The 19,019-nt window shown below is 44.3% G+C and overlaps 1 protein-coding gene across 4 annotated transcripts in view; it reads right to left on the reverse strand.

The window, feature by feature from the left end:
- LOC148774938 (liprin-alpha-1-like) overlaps nucleotides 1-3,219 on the reverse strand; it is a 42,820-nt gene extending 39,601 nt beyond the window's left edge. Inside the window, exons 1-2 of one of the 4 annotated variants that reach the window (XM_088827591.1) lie at nucleotides 3,103-3,219; nucleotides 1,718-1,803 (exon numbers count right to left, since the gene is read on the reverse strand). In XM_088827591.1, coding sequence (XP_088683717.1) covers nucleotides 1,718-1,795 — 78 coding nt within the window. In that variant the 5' untranslated portion in view covers nucleotides 1,796-1,803; nucleotides 3,103-3,219. The remainder of the gene's footprint in view (nucleotides 1-1,717; nucleotides 1,804-3,102) is intronic. The other 3 variants (XM_088827590.1, XM_088827592.1, XM_088827593.1) reach the window with 3 other exon arrangements.
- Nucleotides 3,220-19,019: the final 15,800 nt, after the last annotated feature.

Consider the following 19,019-nt stretch of genomic DNA (forward strand, 5'->3'; position numbering starts at 1 on the left):
GTGGGTTTTGGCCTTTTGTTTTCCATATCTTTTTTTTTTTTTTTTTAAATAAATTCACTCTCAGGATACTGTTTTCTGGTTGCTAAAGTTTATATAGCTCCATATTTAATTCTGAGGGCCTAGATTCTTACTAATCTCAAGGTATCACTTTGCTACTTTCTCTAATTTTTAAAGTCCATCTAGTCATCTACTGATTACAAAAGATAATCTAATCTTCCAGTGTGCTGAGTGATGGGGCTTAAAAAAATACAGGGAAAACATTCAAGTTCAAGATTAAAATGAACAGTAGGCATCAAAATCCAGTCCATCTTACAAATTATACATTACTTTTAAGACTGGAGAAAGCAGAAGCTCTTTTAAAACTAAAAGCAAAACTGGAAAGTTGAAAGATGGCCAGAATCTGGACTTTTAAAAAAAAATCAGGTTGAAATTCCAGCCTGGTTTCCCTTTTTCATTAAAATGTGTTCAGAAAATGCTCTAATATCAAGCTCCTGATTTTTCCCCCCCTTTAGCATGGTTGCATGTTTTGACTATAAAATTAGTTTAATGAGATAAACTTTGGGGACCAAGATTTTTTTAGGCCTACTAGCCTAGTTGTTTTTTCTTAAACTTCATTCACAGTGCATTCCTTGGATCCACCAAAACTGTTGCTAGTTCTCAGCATAACTCAAAGACTGTAACTCAAAGATAGATTCACCATTTACGATGCAACAGTCAGTTAAAACTGTTTTCTAGTCAAGGAGGAGTTGTTACTCTTCAAACATTCATTCCTAACCTTCCGGAAATGCCACTATTAAAAACCTTCACTTGTTTCCTCAAGACGCTGTGACCCTTCTCACAAATCTATACTGAACAATTCCTCTCATACATATTTCAAAGTCTTGCTTTTCATTTGCACTACTGCTCTTTTTGTGGCCAACTGCAGCTTTAAACGTCTCTAACTCTAGAGATTTAGGGGTTAAAAAACACTTGAGGCCAACACTGCTCTTCCCTGTGAAAGAAGGTAAAGATGCAGTAAGAACTGTTTCCTATCACAAGTCTCCTGAAGAAAATAAAGTCAACAGCAGTCTAACATCAACAAACTAACAAGCTCAGAGTAAGTTTTCAGTATGAAATCTCATAGTTTTACCAACACATACGAAACTTAAGTTGGAGAGAGAGATTCTCTGCCTGTGAAGTGGGCAACAGAGGACTTACAGGGAATTTAAAAGCCCCTCTCTCTGCCCAATGATGACGCTCTCACAGCACTGTGCTATACAAAGAAAGAACGTGCACTTTACTGTTTATCTTCCCCGCAAGGCTCCCTACTTCAAATATCTCAATCATGGCTGGGGATCTCTCTACAAAAATCCACCTCAATGTTCAAAGCACAAAACAAAGTTCAGAGGAATACAGTACCTAAGATGAAAACGGGATGAAAGAACCTACAGTCCTTTCTTCTTCTATTAATAGGGCACTGGTAGATTCGGGAGAGACGGAGAGGCAGGGAATATCAGTGGATGAGAAAAAAATAAATAACGGAGGAGGAGGAAAGAGAAGGTAGGACAGTAGGCTTTACTAATTACCTTACTTTCCTGACAGTTTCAAAGCATTTGGGGGGAGGGGGGTAGAGGAAGAACCCCCTAAAGAAAAAGCAACACTGTAAGAAGAATTGCATCTCGATTATCTTTTATTTTCAGCTCTATCTTTGGAAGCCAGGCCACTTCTATCTTATTACCTCTATGTTGTGGTTTGGCACTTCAAACAAACACTTTTTTGTTATTTTCCTTCTTCTTCTGGAGGAAAAAGATGGCATTGATTTGCCTAAAAGTACGGATGGGGGGGAAAAAAAAGTACGGATGGAAAGCATTATCTTGAGGAGTAAATGGTTCTTAATAACAGAACTATGGATTCCTCTATCCCTTTGACTGTCAGCACATCACTAAAGGCTAAAAGAAGGCTCAAGAGGGAGGTAACATCCCCCTTGTCAAGTCTCTGTTTCCTTGCTCCTGCGATATTGGCTTTGCCAAGTAACCCAATTCCCGTAAATAAACATTACAGGTCTCTCCAAACTACTTCTATAAAATAATATCTTGCTTGACCAACCTTATAGAGCAGTCATTTATTTCTATAGCTGCTGAGCTGCTCTGCTGTTCTGTCTGCCTACATTCAGAAGGGAACCAAAATTCAAAATTTCATTTATTCTGGGCCAAAACCCAGACCTTTTGTCCTCCTTCCTAGATATGCTGCAACTTCAAGTTGGCTCCTCTGCCTAAGTTAGTGGCATATGCTTTTGTTCTTTTAAGAACGAAAGAAAAAACACCCCTTTTTCTTTTATTGAGGAAGGCACCTAACTCTGACAAAGGCCTCTAGGAAGATGCTACAATGCCTTGACATGTTTGCTGCTGCTGCTGCTAAGTCTCAGAGGCTACGGATGAATCTCACCGCCCTACCCCAGGGCAAACACACGGAGCGTCCAAGGGGGCAGAGGGGGAAGGCTCGAGGAGGAATATGCAGACTTTGCAAAACTGACGGGAGGGAGGAGAGGGGACAACATTCAGGACTAGAAACAGGAGGCAGTCCAGATGCTGCGACGCCGCCCGGCCCCGGGAAGCCCCGACGCCCCCCGCGCTCAGCCCTCGGCGCACTGCCCTCCCGCCACTGGCCGCGTCCTCCCCCCACAGCCCCCAGCGGCCCGGGAGCGCCACACGCCCCCGCGGCGCCGACCGAGCCCCAGGGCTGGCGCAGGGAGCGCGGCGCGGAGGGAGCGCGGACCACCCTCCAACAGGCTGCTCGGCGCGGGCTCGGGACCCAGAGGGTCAACCCCGTCCGCGGGCATCGGCCCGCCCCGGCGCCCAGGCCCAAACTCGGGCTCCTCCGCGCCCCGCCGCCCACCCCGAGAAAGCCCCGAGACACCCCTCCACAGCGCGGCGCCCACGGCTGTTGTTTCGGCGGCGACACGAATAACGCTCCCTGAGGAGGAGGGGCCGCGGCCGCTGGTGCCTCCTCGGCACCGGGTCAGACCGAGGAGCGGGCAGCCGCGGCGGCACCTCCTCAGTCCCCACTCCCGACTCCTTTTCCCGCTCGCCGGACGGGAAGGGGCCTGCACGACCCGGGGCTCACCTCACACCTCGGGGCCGGGCTCCCGGGAGGCTGCGACGCCGGCCGGGGGCGGCCGCGGGTCCCTCAGGTAAGCGGTATCAGCCACGAGCGCCGGCGAGCTTTTGCAACTGCCAGGGCGCGGGGGCGGGCGGGGGCGGGGAGCATGCGCGCGCACGTACGGCGCAGGCGCGCTGCGCTCGCTCCGCTGCGCGCTCGCATTTTGAGCCCAGCTTCTGGGTAGCAGTTAAATCAGAGAAGGCAGTGGCAACCCACTCCAGTACTCTCGCCTGGAAAATCCCATGGCCGGAGGAGCCCTGTAGGCTGCAGTACATGGGGTTGCGAAGAGTCAGACAGGACTGAGCGACTTTACTTTCCCTTTCCACTTTCAGGCATTGGGGAAGGAAATGGCAACCCACTCCAGTGTTCTTGCCTGGAGAATGCCAGGGATGGGGGAGCCTGGCGGGCTGCCGTCTCTGGGGTTGCATAGAGTTGGACACGACTGAAGCGACTTAGCAGCAGCAGCAGCAGCATTTTATACAAAGAAAAGTGGAAGTGTTAGTCCCTCTGTCGTGTCCGACTCTTTACGATCCAATGGACCCACCAGGCTCCTCTGTCCATGGCCTTCTCCAGGCAAGAATACTGGAGTGGATCGCCATTCCCTTCTCCAGGGAATCGTCCCGACCGACCCAGGGATGGAACCCAGGTCTCCTGCACTGCAGTCAGATTCTTTACTGTTTGAGCCACTAGTGAAACAATCCTTTTTTAAAGGTGCTCCCTAAATGATAATAAATACTGAGCTTCAGTTCAGTTCAGTAGCTCAGTCGTGTCCGACGCCTTGCAACCCCATGAATCACAGCACGCCAGGCCTCCCTGTCCATCACCAACTCCTGGAGTTCACTCAAACTCATGTCCATCCAGACATCTCATTCTCTGTCGTCCCCTTCTCCCGCCCCCAATCCTTCCCAGCATCAGAGTCTTTTCCAGTGAGTGGAAAAGACTTCTTCAGTCTTTTCACATGAGGTGGCCAAAGTATTGGAGTTTCAGCTTTAGCATCAGTCCTTCCAATGAACACCCAGGATTGATCTCCTTTAGAATGGACTGGTTGGATCTCCTTGCAGTCCAAGGGACTCTCAAGAGTCTTCTCCAGCACCACAGTTCAAAAGCATCAATTATTCGGCGATCAGCTTTCTTCACAGTCCAATGCTCACATCCATACATGACCACGGGAAAAGCCATAGCCTTGACTAGACGGACCTTGGTTGGCAAAGTAATGTCTCTGCTTTTTAATATACTATCTAGGTTGGTCATAGCTTTCCTTCCAAGGAGTAAGCGTCTTTTAATTTCATGGCTGCAATCAGCATCCGCAGTGATTTTGGAGTCCAAAAAAATAAAGTCTGACACTGTTTCCACTGTTTACCCATCTATTTCCCATGAAGTGATGGGACCAGATGCCATGATCTTTGTTTTCTAGCTGTTGAGCTTCAAGCCAACCTTTTCACTCTCCTCTTTCACTTTCTTCAAGAGGCTTTTTAGTTCCTCTTCACTTTCTGCCATAAGGGTGGTGTCATCTGCATATCTGAGGTTATTGATATTTCTCCAGTCATAAATATAGGTTAACGTCAGAAGATGAGCTATGGGAATTGCATCATAAGAGATCTCAAATGACATTTTCCATTGCATTAATAAATACTAATGCAGTAATACTATTTTTTTTTTTTTAAAGTAACGCTCCTTAGGCTAATTCTTATCAAGTCATTGTGTCTGGTGGAGCCAACACTGCCTCTACTGAGGGTGAGTGAAGCCGCTAAGAGCGTTTATGAAAATCAGTGTGGACCTGCTTCAGGTACTTCTAGATCCCTTGTACCTTCAGAGCCTCTAGAGATGTGCTCCTCTCACATTTTTATACAATTTACACATGGTCTTGTGAAAACTGTCAGGCATAGAACAGCTCTTGGCTCCTAGTGGGAGGTGGGAATGATGTAGAAATGATCACTGAATGTATCAACACGATCACATCTCAAAAACAGACCACTGAGTGAAAGAAGCGAACTACAAAGTATGTAAATTATGATAGCTCTTTAAAACAGTCACACTGTTTATGAGGCCATACATGTACATATACTAAGCATAAAAAGTGGACAAGTGCGCAGCACCCTAATTTCATGACACTGATGCCTCTAGGCAGGCAGGGTGGAAAATGGATCTGGGCAGCATGTAAAAGAGGCTTCAACTGTTAATCACACACACGAAGGAAAATGTTAACATTTTAAAAAATCTCTGCAGGGAGAAAAGGCTGTTTCTTAGGCAAGTCTGTAAACTTGTCTTTATGGTTGAAATGTTTCCTTTAAAAATAACGTTGAGGAACTTCCCTGGTGGTCCAGTAATGAAGACTCCACCCTCCCAACGCAGAGGACCTAGTTTTAATCCCTGGTCTGGGAACTAGTGAAAGACAGGAAAGCCTGGCGTGCTGCAGTTCACGGGGTTGCAGAGTCAAACACGACTTAGCGACTGAAGAACTACTGGGAACTAGATCGCACATGCTGCAATTATAAGATCAAAGATCTTGCGTGCTGCAACTAAGATCCAGTGCAGCCAAATAAATAAATGTTTTCAAAAGGAATTTTTAAAAATTTTAAATGAAAGTAATGTTAAATTTTCAAGGACATTGAGCCAATGTGCTCAGGACGGTGGACACAATGTGAAGGGTGTTGTTCATCGGGGGATCAGCCGTCACACTGATGAAGGGCTGAACAAGGAGAGGTCCAGAGATGCTAGTTGAGAGGATCAGTGAAAGGCACCTTATTTTCACAGATAAAAATATTCAGATCTAGCAGGGATAAAGTGTCAGGCTCTCTTTAATCCCATCTTTCTTTCATTCAATGTTATAACCACCAATAGAAAGTCTTTAATGAGCAGGAGCTTCACCGAGACACAACACTCTCCTCAGTTCAGTTCAGTTCAGTTCAGTCGCTCAGTCGTGTCCGACTCTTAGCGACCCCATGAATCACAGCACGCCAGGCCTCCCTGTTCATCACCAACTCCCGGAGTTCACTCAAACCCATGTCCATCGAGTCGGTGATGCCATCCAGCCATCTCATTCTCTGTCGTCCCCGTCTCCTCCCACCCCCAATCCCTCCAAGCATCAGACTCTTTTCCAGTGAGTCAACTCGTCGCATGAGGTGGCCAAAGTATTGGAGTTTCAGCTTTAGCATCAGTCCTTCCAATGAACACCCAGGATTGATCTCCTCTAGAATGGACTGGTTGGATGGAGCTCCTTGCAGTCCAAGGGACTCTCAAGAGTCTTCTCCAGCACCACAATTCAAAAGCATCAATTCTTTGGCGATCAGCTTTCTTCACAGTCCTAGGGAGTTGTTAAAACTGGTCTTTTTCTGAGTGAACCCGTTTTGACACCATCCATGTTAACTGGTAATACATGGTAACTTAGCATTGCATCTACTTACCTCCCCCAGGCCTCCACCCTTGCAAAAGTCTTTGTTTATTCATCATAGGTACAACCTGATCATAAAACATACAACCATACTTAAAACCACTGGGCTGGAATTCAGACAACATAAGATCTCATTTCAGTTTGGACACTCACTGATCCTTTGTTAATTCTAAAGAAAGCAGCGACCTCTATGAGCTTTACTTTTCATTTTCTTTGTAACTGGGAGATAGACAAATGCTGCCTATTTCAAAACAATGAAACAATATAAACATAGAGTTTACATTTATTTACCTTGGAAAAGGTAAATTTATTTATTTTAGGAAACATGAGATAATGAGGAAAGTCTTTTTTTTTTTTAATTTGGTTAGCTGCTGCCCATAAGAACTGTTGTACACTTCCCAGATGTCCCTTCTGAAACGTTGTTTTTCTCCAGCATTAGTTTATAGTTCTATCACAGTAGGTATTTCTACATTGCATTTTCAAATCCTCCTCATTAGATTTCTTTTTTTATTCTTGCACTCTCACTCTGCCTCTCATTACATGGTAGATGCTTCATAAATTTAATTAACTAAATTAGACCAGATCGTAACATTTCCCCAATTTGGAGTTATCCTTACTCAGGCAGGCCATCTACTGGTTCCCTGGTGTATCTGTTGCTGCTGCTGCTAAGTCACTTCAATCGTGTCCGACTCTGTGCGACCCCGTAGACGGAAGCCCACCAGGATCCCCCATCCCTGGGATTCTCCAGGCAAGAACACTGGAGTGGGTTGCCATTTCCTTCTCCAAGGCATGAAAGTGAAAGTGAAGTCGCTCAGTCGTGTCCGACTCTTCGCGACCCCATGGACTGCAGCCTACCAGGCTCCTCCATCCATGGGATTTTCCAGGCAAGAGTACTGGAGTGGGGTGCCATTGCCTTCTCCCGGTGTATCTGTTAGTCGGCCTGAATTCCTTAATCCAATACATTACAATTCATGTTGAAGCATTGCTGAGTTTGTGTGTTGGGCAATTTTCCCACGTTCTTCCACTTCCTGTGTGCAGGTGCTATTCTTTCATTGAACCTCTCCAGAACTGTTTTTCCTGCAACCTTCTTTTACCTGTTGGCCACTCTAAAAACCCGGAGAAACGGAGTTTACGTTTCAGAACCCTGGAGTGACCAGAACGATGTAACTGGGCATGCTCAGTAGGTTGGCCTGGTTTGGAACATACTTATGGCTTGAATGAGGGCATTTAACTTAATGCTGTTTGTTTCAGGATAGGCTGCATCTTCGTCCTAGCATTATATTGAGAGATGGCAGCCTTTCCCACCCTCTGGGCCCTCACACTTTTCCATATTGTCCTTGGGCCCAATTTTGGAGCCAGCCCTGTAGGATCTCCTGGCCAATCAAGAGGCCACACGTTGTTGCCTGAGACCCTGGATGCCAGCGAAAAGATCTATAGGTAGTGATTGGACTACTGGAAGGGGTGGGGGCTAGACGGAGTCACACAAACAGGAGCGATGGCAACACCAGCGCTAGAGGCTTGAGGAGAAAAACTTGAAGACAAAGACTTAAAGAGGTGAGAGCAGTGATCACCGCATGAAAAAGACGGAGACTCTTTTGAGAGCGCTTTTCTCAGGTCCTCCTGGGCTTCTCACGAGCCTCGGCAGTGACCCCGGGAATTACATTTTGCTCTGTGTTAGCAGTTAAATCGGAGAAGGCAATGGCAACACACTCCAGTACTCTTGCCTGGAAAATCCCAAGGATGGAGGAGCCTGGTGGACTGCAGTCCGTGGGGTCGCTAAGAGTCGGACACGACCGAGCGACTTCACTTTCACTTTTCACTTTCATACACTGGAGAAGGAAATGGCAACCCACGCCAGTGTCCTTGCCTGGAGAATCCCAGCGACGGGGGAGCCTGGTGGGCTGCCGTCTATGGGGTTGCACAGAGTCGGACACGACTGAAGCGACTTAGCAGCAGCAGCAGCAGTTAGATTACCAGATGTATCATATGTATGAAATTAACAGCCAACAAAAAAATAATTATTTCTGTGCTTATCAAAGCACTAGCTCTTTGCATTGTCTTATAGTTTCTCTTTGCTTCCACCTAGTTGAGTATAAGATGAATTCATATTTAAATCGAACCGTACCCTATTTCCTGATCATTTCCTGGTAATCTCTATTTCCTTCTCTGATGATACTGCAGTGTACAATGGGTGAGCTGTGTGTTAGTGGAGAAACTCAACCGTGTTCTGCTCTGCAAACGCCAAATAAGAAAACGATTATCCTGAGTCTAACCCCAATGCTCAGTTCCTAATGTTGAGTTTTACCTTCTTTGCCACCAGCTTCAATCCTTAAACCACCTCCCCTCCACTATTGTGCTCACTCATTCAGCTGGTTTAGGCAAGTTTTTATTGAGCACCTACTGTGTACTACTGAGTTTAGGATTCAAGTGAGCACATTCAGAAAACCACATTAGCAAAGAAGCACTGGTTTTGCACCACATTCTCTGATCTGAAGTTCAGTGTGTCTGTACAGATAGTGCATGAAGGGAGAGACAGGAGGATGAACCAAAAAAGGTAAATTCATGGTGTACCTAGATTAGCATGCTAAGGATTCTGTAGCCATTATCGAGTCTCTGAAGGTTTTTGAGCTGAAAAATGACTAACAGACCTTTTAAAAACTACTTCCCGGAATACAGTAGTGGTTAGCCAAAGTTGGGGAGTAGGGAAATGTGGAGATATTGACCAAAGGGTACAAACCTTCAGGTATAAAATTATGTACTGCATAGTGACTATGTGGCGATGGTGGTAGTAGTTTAGTCGCTAACTTGTGTCCCACTCCTACAACCCCATGGACTGTAGCCCACCAGGTTCCTCTGTCCATGGCATTCTCCAGGCAAGAATACTGGAGTGGGTTGCCATTTACTTCTTCAGGGGGTCTTCCTGCTCAGGGATCATGGCGACTATAGTGAATAATAATATATACTTGAAATTTGCTACAAGAGTAGATCTCAAGGGTAATCACACACACAGAAGCTCACACATGCACACCACACACATGCACACACACAGTGACTATGGCAGGTGATGGATATGTTACATAGTTTGATTGTGGTAAGCCTTCCACAATGTATACATATATTAAAGCATCACCTTAAACATATACATTTTTATTTGTTAAACAATGCCCTCTTGTAGTAGACTGTAACCTCCATTATAGTCCAGACTGTCTGTATACCTCTAATACAGACCTCATCGGTCTTTAGTGAAGTTGTGCAATGGGGACAGTGTGGAGAATGGCTTTGAAGATGGGATTGGAGGTGTGTAACCACTGGAACTTTACCAGAGGACCTATCCTTGCCTTTAAACATGACACTAGAAGCACACATTAGGGTAAGGGCCATAAGCCCTTTTTCTTCCCCTTTTCCAAGGAAAAATTAAAGGGGAACATGCTAGGACAGCCATTAAGGGGGAAAGAGGTCATGAATAAACAACAGCAAGCTTTGTATGTAGAAAGAGGGAAGGCAATTTTCTTTGTCTTGTATTTTTTTGTATGTTGTATGAAAGAGTCTGAGTGGTCTATGCTGTGAACCAGTGTGGGCATGCAGATATGCACACTGCCCCTCTTCTAGAATGGATGGAGGAGAAAACTGTAAAAGGATGATGACAGAAACCAGGGCAGGATGCCTCCACTTGCCTGCTTCAGTGAGACTGTTACCAAGAGGGTTCTGTTTCTCAGCCAGGCCCACCTCCTGAAACCAAACTTTATTCAAATTGATTTGAAAAAAGCCTAATTCAAATAATTTCTAGCTCTGAAGAACCAGAAAGAAAAAAAAAAAAAATGCAAAACCTTAGGGAGGCCCTGGAAAAGCTACTTTGTCCTAATCAGAAGTCATGCTTAGAATCAGTCAGATTGTTTTCTACTCAAACTGGGAAAAGAGAGTTTCTCAGCTTACAACAGAAGTTTTAACCTGGTATAAGCAAGGTGCATCACCGACTCTGTGGACATGAGCTTGAGTGTACTCCAGAAGTTGGTGATGGACAGGGAGGCCTGGCGTGCTGTGATTCATGGGGTCGCGGAGAGTCGGACACTACTGAGCGACTGAACTGAACTGAACTGAACTGAATGTTAATATGCATTTTTCTAGGGAGAAGATTCATAGTTTTCATCATATCCTCAAAGAGTTTTATGGCCCTGAAAAAAATAAAATAAAACATTAAAAACAATTGGTTTAAGGAATTCTCTGGCGGTCCAGTGGTTAGGACTCTGTACTTTCATTGCAGAGGACCAGGGTCAATCCCTGGTTGGGGACTAAGATTCTGCAAGCCGAGTGGCTTGGCCTAAACAGATAAATAAAAATTAAACACTCTCACTCACACACACACACACACACACACAACTTCAATCAGTTTAAATAGAAGAAACATCAAACATGAATAAATAGCAATAAAAAAGGAAATATGTGATTTTTAACTGAGCAGATGTAGACTCAGTGACCGTGCTTTCTATATTTGCCTGCTCATGTGTATTTTTATAGCAGACAATTAATAATACTGTAATGAAATCATTTCTTACACCTTTGCAACTTAGCTGTTAGGAGCTAAGAATGTGAGGGCTCATCTCAACCTCCTTAATTTCTCCTTATTCCAGTGGAGTGGTATCAGCAGGCAACTGCAGGAAGATATTATCTATGGTTTAAAACCCTGAGGTTTTAAAATATTGGCTTTATCTTCAGCTCTAATTTAAACCTGAGTGGGAATATTACATGTCAAGTGAGAGTCACAAAATTTCAGATCTAGCATTTGGGGGAATCCTCTGTAAGTCAAAAACTTATGGTTTTTTAATTTAAAAAATATTTATTTTTATTTATTTATTTGGCTGTGCCAGGTCTTAGTTGTGGCATGTGGATCAAAAAATTGTCTAGGTGAATTCCCTGGTGGTCCAGGGGACCTGGGTTCTACCCATGGTCAGGGAACTAGATCCCACATGCCCTAAAGAAGACCTGGCTCAGCCAGATAAATAAATAAAAATAAATATTTTTTTAACCGTCTTATATTTGCTGCTATAATTTTTGGAGCCCTGGGTCAGGCAGGCAAATCCTGTGCAGTCCCCAACTCAGCACTGCTGCTTTGGATATGAAACAGACCTTCAGAGAGGAAGAAGGCACAAACAGAAACACTGAGGATATATACTGAAAATGCCATCAATCTGCTTGAAATATTTTTTACCTTGAAATATTTTGTTGTGCCCCCTTCCAGGACAGGCTTTGAAGAACTCTGTAAATAACAGAGAGTTCTAAGAAAATCTGTGGTGAAGCTATTTATTTTTTTTTTTACTTTTTATTTTGCATTGGAGTATAACCAATTAAGAGTGTTGTAGTAGTTTCACATGAACAATGAAGGGTCTCACCCATACATACACATGTATCCCTTCTCCCCCAGACTCCCCTCCCAGCCAGGCTGCCATTGAGCACAGTTCCCTGTGCTATATCGTGGGTCCCTGTTGGTTATCCATTTTAAATATGTGTGCACCTGTCCAAGTCAATCCTAAAGGAAATCAGTCCTGAATATTCACTGGAAGGACTGATGCTGTAGCTGAAGCTCTAAAACTTTGGCCACCTGATGCGAAGAGCCAACTCCTTAAAAAAGACTCTGATGCTGGGAAAGAGTGAAGGCAGGAGAAGAAGGGAGGCAACAGAGGTTGAGATGGTTGGATGACATCACCAACTCAATGGACATGAGTCTGAGCAAACTCTGGGAGATAGTGAAGGACAGGGAAGCCTGGTGTACTTCAGTCCATGGAGTTTCGAAGAGTTAGACACAACTTAGTGACTGAACAACAGCTGTCATGGTTAAGACTCAGCGTTTCCAATACAAGGGATGTGAGTTCCATCTCCGGTTGGGGAACTGAGATCCCACATGCCGGGAGACCACAAAAATGAAAGCGGACATAGACAGTACTGGGCATCTAAAACCAGTGTATTTTCCCCAATAAATCCAAATCTGTCTATATGTAAATTCTTGGCCTTGTCCATTGTACTATTCTACATCTTAAATATGGTAGCAAGCTAGAGCCCTTGTTAGCTAGATGTCAGAAAGTTAACAGAGGAAGAAGGAGGTCACAAGGGACAAAGATGGAGTAGTTCAGATTGCACGGTGATTCTATAAATACTTCTTTCTGACCCGTATGGTATGTTCCTAGCTACGAGTGATTCTGATTTTTTCCCCTTGGTCCAGTGAAAATCAAACTGAGTTAAACAGACCTGGGTCTGGTTCCCTGTTTCACCACCTACTGTCTGTATAACTCTGGGCAAAGCATGTAACTTCAGTGAGCCTCATCTTCTTCATCTGTAAAATAAGCTAAAATCCACCACCTTATCATATTCTTATGGGTTTTAATTGAGCAAACCTATTAAGTGCCTGACATATAAAATGCTCTCAGTAAATGTTACTCTCTCCCTAGTCCCTGTCCCAGTGTACTCAAAAAGATTTTATGGTATTAGTATTTTTAGTATTCTGAAGATTGTATGATTCATTTCTTCCGCAGGTGTAGTTTTTCTTACAGAAGAATATCCAGTTATTTGATGATGGCATTTGCACCTCCTAAAAACACTGAGAAGGCAATGGCAAGCCACTCCAGTACTCTTGCCTAGAAAATCCCATGGATGGAGGAGCCTGGTAGGCTGCAGTCCATGGGGCCGCTACAAGTCAGACATGACTGAGCGAATTCACTTTCACTTTTCACTTTCACACATTGGAGAAGGAAATGGCAACCCACTCCAGTGTTCTTGCCTGGAGAATCCCAGGGACGGGGGAGCCTGGTGGGCTTCCGTCTGTGGGGTCGCACAGAGTCAGACACGACTGAAGTGACTTAGCAGCAGCAGTAGCAGCAGCAGGAAAAACACAGATGGTCCCAAAATGCAGACAAAGATAAGCACCTGGACACCCCTAAACCTTCAGCTTTTGAATGACGGGGTAAACAATAAGAACTATTTTATTGGTTGAAATCAGGCTTTAAAGGGAAAAAGCATTAAAGATTTGGTGATCAAAACATGAACAGGAATTGCTTAGGATTGTGTAGTAGATACAAAAAAAAAAAAAGAAGGATTTCTTCAAAAATTTTAATTGAAAAAAATTGAAATAAATTTAGAACAAAAAGAAAGAAAACTTTAATTGAGCCCCAGTTACATGGCCAGAGTTGGCAAGAGATACAGAGTTCCTGCTTAGAAAGAAAGATCTTAGGGACTTCCCTGGTGGTCCAGTGGCTAAGACTCTCTGCTTCCAGGGCTGGGGCCCAGGTTCCATCACTGGCCAGGGAATTCAGTCCCACATACTGCAACTAAAGACCTTGTGCGCTGCAACTAAGACCAGCGCAGCCAAATAAATTAATAAATATTTTTAAAAGATTCAGGAGATGAGAAGGCGGGGTGTCTGCCAGCTCCCCTTCCCCTCCATATCCAGCGGGCTCTCAGGCTCTGTGCGTCTCCTCCGGGCTCTCAGGCTCTGTGCGTCTCCTCCCGTGTCTCTGCATCCAGACCACTCTTCCCCTGTGACTTGTGCGCATCCAGCTCCACGTTCTCAGTTCACACACTCGGGGGTGCCCTGGCACATTTCAGTAACGCCTCAACTGGTTTCGCTGCCTCTAATCCATCCTCTATTCTGGTCCCAGAACGATCTTTCTAAAATACCAAGCTAATCCTATGAAGCAAAACCAGTAACAGACTGCTCCCAAGCATAAATTCCACCCTACCCCCCATGCATAGCACTGAGGACCCTTCATGTGTGTCAGTCACTGAGTCGTGTCTGACTCTTGGAGACCCCATGGACTATAGCCCGCCAGGCTCCTCTCTCTGTGGGATTCTCCAGGCAAGAATACTGGAGTAGGTTGCCATCACCTCCTCCAAGGCATCTTCATGACCCACGGATCAAACCCAGTGTCCTTTATATCACCTGCTAAAGTTTTCTTTTTTAAATTTATTTGGCTGCAATTTTTGTTGAAGCATGTGAACCCTTAGTTGCAGCATGTGGGATCTAGTTCCCTGACCAGAACTCAAACCCAGGCCCCCTGCATTGGGAGCATGGAGTCTTAGACCCTGGACCACCAGGGAAGTCCCAGCAGGTGAGTTCTTTAACACTGGCGCCACCTGGGAAGCCTGAAAGCTTTTGTCAAATTTTATGAGAATTTCTAGGGAATTCCCTGGTGGCCCAGTAGCTCAGAGTCTGTGCTCCCAATGCAGGGGGCCTGGGTTCCACCTGTGTTCAGGAAACTAGATCCCACATGCTGCAACAGTTTGCATGCTGCAGCTAAAGAAACCACATGGCACAACTAAGACCCAGTGCAGTCAAATAAATAAAAATGTTTAAAAATTTCATGATAATTTCTAGATGAGCAATGATAAGAGAAATAACAATTTCTATTAGAAATGATATTTATTTTGTTGTTCAGAACTCCCATGTTATCCACCCCCTCCCCCCATTTTTATTTTGGTTTAGTTAGGTTCTAGTCTGGAGTAAAAGTAGTTTCAAAAATCTTAGCCTGCCTTATGTAAAATAGATAGGCAATGGGAATTTGCTGTATGGCTCAGGAAACTCAAACAGGGGCACTGTATCAACCTAGAGGGGTGGGGTGGGGAGGGAGAGGGGAGAGAGGTTCAAAAGGGAGAGGATATATGCATACCTATGGCTGATTCATGTTAAAGTTTGACAGAAAACAACAAAATTCTGTAAAGCAAAATCCTTCAATAAAAAAAAATTAAAATAAAAAAACTGTCAAATCACTATGTTGTACACCTGAAACTAACATTATATGTCAATTATAATTCAATAAAAATCAAATATAATACAAATACAAAAAGTCTTGGCCCGTGTATATACCCATATGTATGTGAATGAATGTGTCAGTACTTAGACACAGACATGGAATTTGCATATGTATACAGCAAACTGTTAATAGTGTGTGCACATGTGCTCAGTCTTGTCCGACTCTTTGCAACTCCGCAGACTGTAGCCCTCCAGGCTCCTCTGTCCATGGAATTTTCCAGGCAAGAATATTCGAGTGGGTTGCCACGCCCTCCTCCAGGGAATCTTCCCATCCCAGGGATTAAACCCACGTCTCTTTATGTCTCCTGTATTGGCACGTGGGTTCTTTACCGGTTGAGCCACCAGAGAAGCCCAACTATCAATAGTGGTTTCCCCTAAAAAGTTCGACGACATGGAAGAGTGGGAGGGAAGTCTGTTAGAAGAGAGAGTTTTTTTTTTTTTTTTTTACCGTATACAGTGCAATGATATTTAACAATTTAAAAAACAAATATAAGTAAAAGCGAGCAAAGAACAGTAATGCTGAGAATTGAAAAAACACAGGTTCCAGATCAGCTGCACTAAATAATCTCCTGCTTGACTTCAGCGAGTCTCTTATGCCTCTGATCTTCACTACCTGCCTTTGGAAATTGAGTGACTTGGATCAGATGACCTCAACGGTCCCTTCCAGGTCTAACATTCAGACTGTGTAAAGGGGTTAAAAATAGATGCCCAGGTTTACAGCTGGGAAGACCGTGTGCATACGATGACTTCAAGGGCTTTTCTGCAACAGGACACTTGCCAATGATCAGCGTGATTTTTTGGTCCTCTTTTTTTATTTTGGCCCACACTGCACAGCAGATGGGATTTTAGTTTGCTGGCCAGGGGTAGAAGCCATGCACCCTGCATTGCAAGCGCAGAGTCTTCAACACTGTACCACTACGGAAGTCCCTGGTGGTGTTTTAATTTTGCCTTTTTTCTATTCTGTAGTACAATGAAAAATATGAAACTGTTTCAGTCTAAAATAAATCTCATAGGAGTTTAACTTCACAAGAGGCTTTAAGCAGAGAGATTGAATTCAAATGTAGATGCCAAAATTATAGCATCATCAGATTACAAGATAATTCAGGCCTTGTGAAAATTCTGAGAGGAGGAATGTTTTATAAGTATGTATTTCTTTGCTGTCTAGTGTAGGATTTTTTTTCCATCTAGTGTTTTAATTGAAAGTGATCAACGTTTCTTTTTTATTTAAGTATGGTTCACACATGAAGTACAGTACTGCTGCTGCTGCTGCTGCTAAGTTGCTTCAGTCGTGTCCAACTCTGTGCGACCCCACAGACGGCAGCCCACCAGGCTCCCCCGTCCCTGGGATTCTCCAGGCAAGAACACTGGAGTGGGTTGCCATTTCCTTCTCCAGTAGTACAGTACACCTGTAGTTAAAAGGATATTCTGAGAAAAAGCACCTAACCACCATCCATTGGTCATAATTTAGGAGCCCCAAAATGTCTTACGCCTCCATGGTAATGATGTCACATGGTGAAATATGCAACCACAGTGTCAACAGACTAAAATAACAAGGATGGAATTTTGACTTAACAGCAGACTCTGAGTAAACTGTGATGTAAACAAACTGCAGCATTCTGCAAGGAAAGACGGTTCTCTCTAATGTTTTCCAGGCTCTTTTTTTATTTTAATTGAAGTATGGCTGATTGACAATGTTGTGTTAGTTTCAAAGTGAAGTCGTGAAGTCGTGTCCAACTCTTTGCGATCCCATGGACTGTAGTCTACCAGGCTTCTCTGTCCATGGGATTTTCCAGGCAACAGTACTGGAGTGTGTTGCCATTTCCTTCTCCGGGGGATATTCCAGACCCAGGGATAGAACCCAGCTCTCCTGCATTGCAGGCAGACCCTTTACCCTCTGAGCAACCAGTTTCGAGTGTACAGCAAAGTGACTGTTATGCATATATATATATATCTATTCTTTTTCATGTTCTTTCCCTTATGGGTGATTACACAGTATTGAGTAGTGTATGCACTATAAGTAGGTCCTTGTTGGTTATTTATTTTATATATAGCAGTTTGTATATGTTAATCCCAAACTCCCAATTTATCCTTCCAACCCTCTTCCAGCTTTTTAAGATAAAAAATCTGATTGCAAATCCTTGGAATGAAGACTAGCTCCCAACCAGACTATAAGATTCTGAGTCTTCCTGAGAACCTGACAGTTAAATAATTTGTTCCAAATTTTACTTCTTGTCAAGGGTAGAGTCAGAACCAGATCTGAGTTTGTCTAATGTTTCTCTTTCTGCCCCTCATGCCTATCAGTTCCTACCTGACTCTAATCGTCTTTTGGTGAAGAACTGGATTTGCTTGGACTCTGCTTAGACTTGGTCATTGACCCTCTAAAGACCCTACCTCCCACCCTCTTTATTATCAATGACTGACTTTATTTATTAATTTATCTAAATATTAATTTTATTTATTTATTTGACTGCACTTGGTCTTCATTACGGCATGCAGGATCTCTAGATGCGGCGTGTGGAATCTTTTTAGTTGCAGCATGTGGAATCTAGTTCCCTGACCAGAGATGGAACTCGGGCCCCCTACATAGGGAGTTTGGAGTCTTAGCCACTAGACCACCAGGGAAGTTCCTCCTCCACTTTCTTGCTGACTCTCCATACACCTTCAAGTCACTGCCCCTTTCTTTCTGATGCCTTCTGTTGTCATTGGACACCACGATGGTCCTCCCAACCTCCTTTGGAAAGGAGGTTGTCATCCTGGGACCTAGTTGGTTTTTTTTTTCCCCACTGTCAGGTCAAACCATGGGCAGCAATTCATTGAGAATATAGGGCTTGAGGTCAGAATAGGGAAGATCAAGGTTGGGGGTCAGAATAGAAAGACCATGGTTCTAGCAGGGTTTCCTAGGTGTTAGTGATAAAGAATCTGCCTGTCAATGCAGGACATGCAAGAGATGTGGGTGTGATCCCTGGGTCAGGAAGATTCCTCTATAGTCCAGTATTCTTGCCTGGGAAATCCCATGGACAGAGGAGCCTGGCGGGCTACAGTCCATGGGGTCTCCAAGACTTGGACATGACTAAGCACGCTTGCACCGCATGGCTTTCTAGTGAGGAACCAAGTATATTTATTCAGCTGAACATACAGTCTGGAGCCAATGATTTTTCTTTAAAATCTATAAAGGTAACCCTTTGGGCCTCTGCTTATCCTCTCTAAAACAGAAAAATTGAACAAAAAGATCCTAAGATTCCTTTTAGGAATCTAAAATTCTATGACATCTGAATCTCTTGTTGTTGTTCAGTCAGCAGGTGTTTTGTTGACAGCTTCCCCTGGAACCTGTGGATTATATAAGGGAAAATAGCTGTAATCTTGGAGAAGGCAATGGCACCCCACTTCAGTCCTCTTGCCTGGAAAATCCCATGGATGGAGGAGCCTGATAGGCTGCAGTCCATGGGGTCGCAAAGAGTCAGATATGACTGAGGACTTCACTTTCCCTTTTCACTTTCACACATTGGAGAAGGAAATGGCAACCCACTCCAGTGTGCTTGCCTGGAGAATCCCAGGGACGGGGGAGCCTGGTGGGCTGCCGTCTATGGGGTCGCACAGAGTCGGACACGACTGAAGTGATTTAGCAGCAGCAGCTGTAATCTACCTGGGAAGAGAAAATGAACCAAATCACCTGGTGGGCAATAGCGAATCCTA

Source organism: Moschus berezovskii, chromosome 18 (genome assembly GCF_049115385.1).
Source record: "Moschus berezovskii isolate FMDL1 chromosome 18, NW_MosBer_1.0, whole genome shotgun sequence".
In the NCBI taxonomy this organism is placed as follows: Eukaryota; Metazoa; Chordata; class Mammalia; order Artiodactyla; family Moschidae; genus Moschus; species Moschus berezovskii.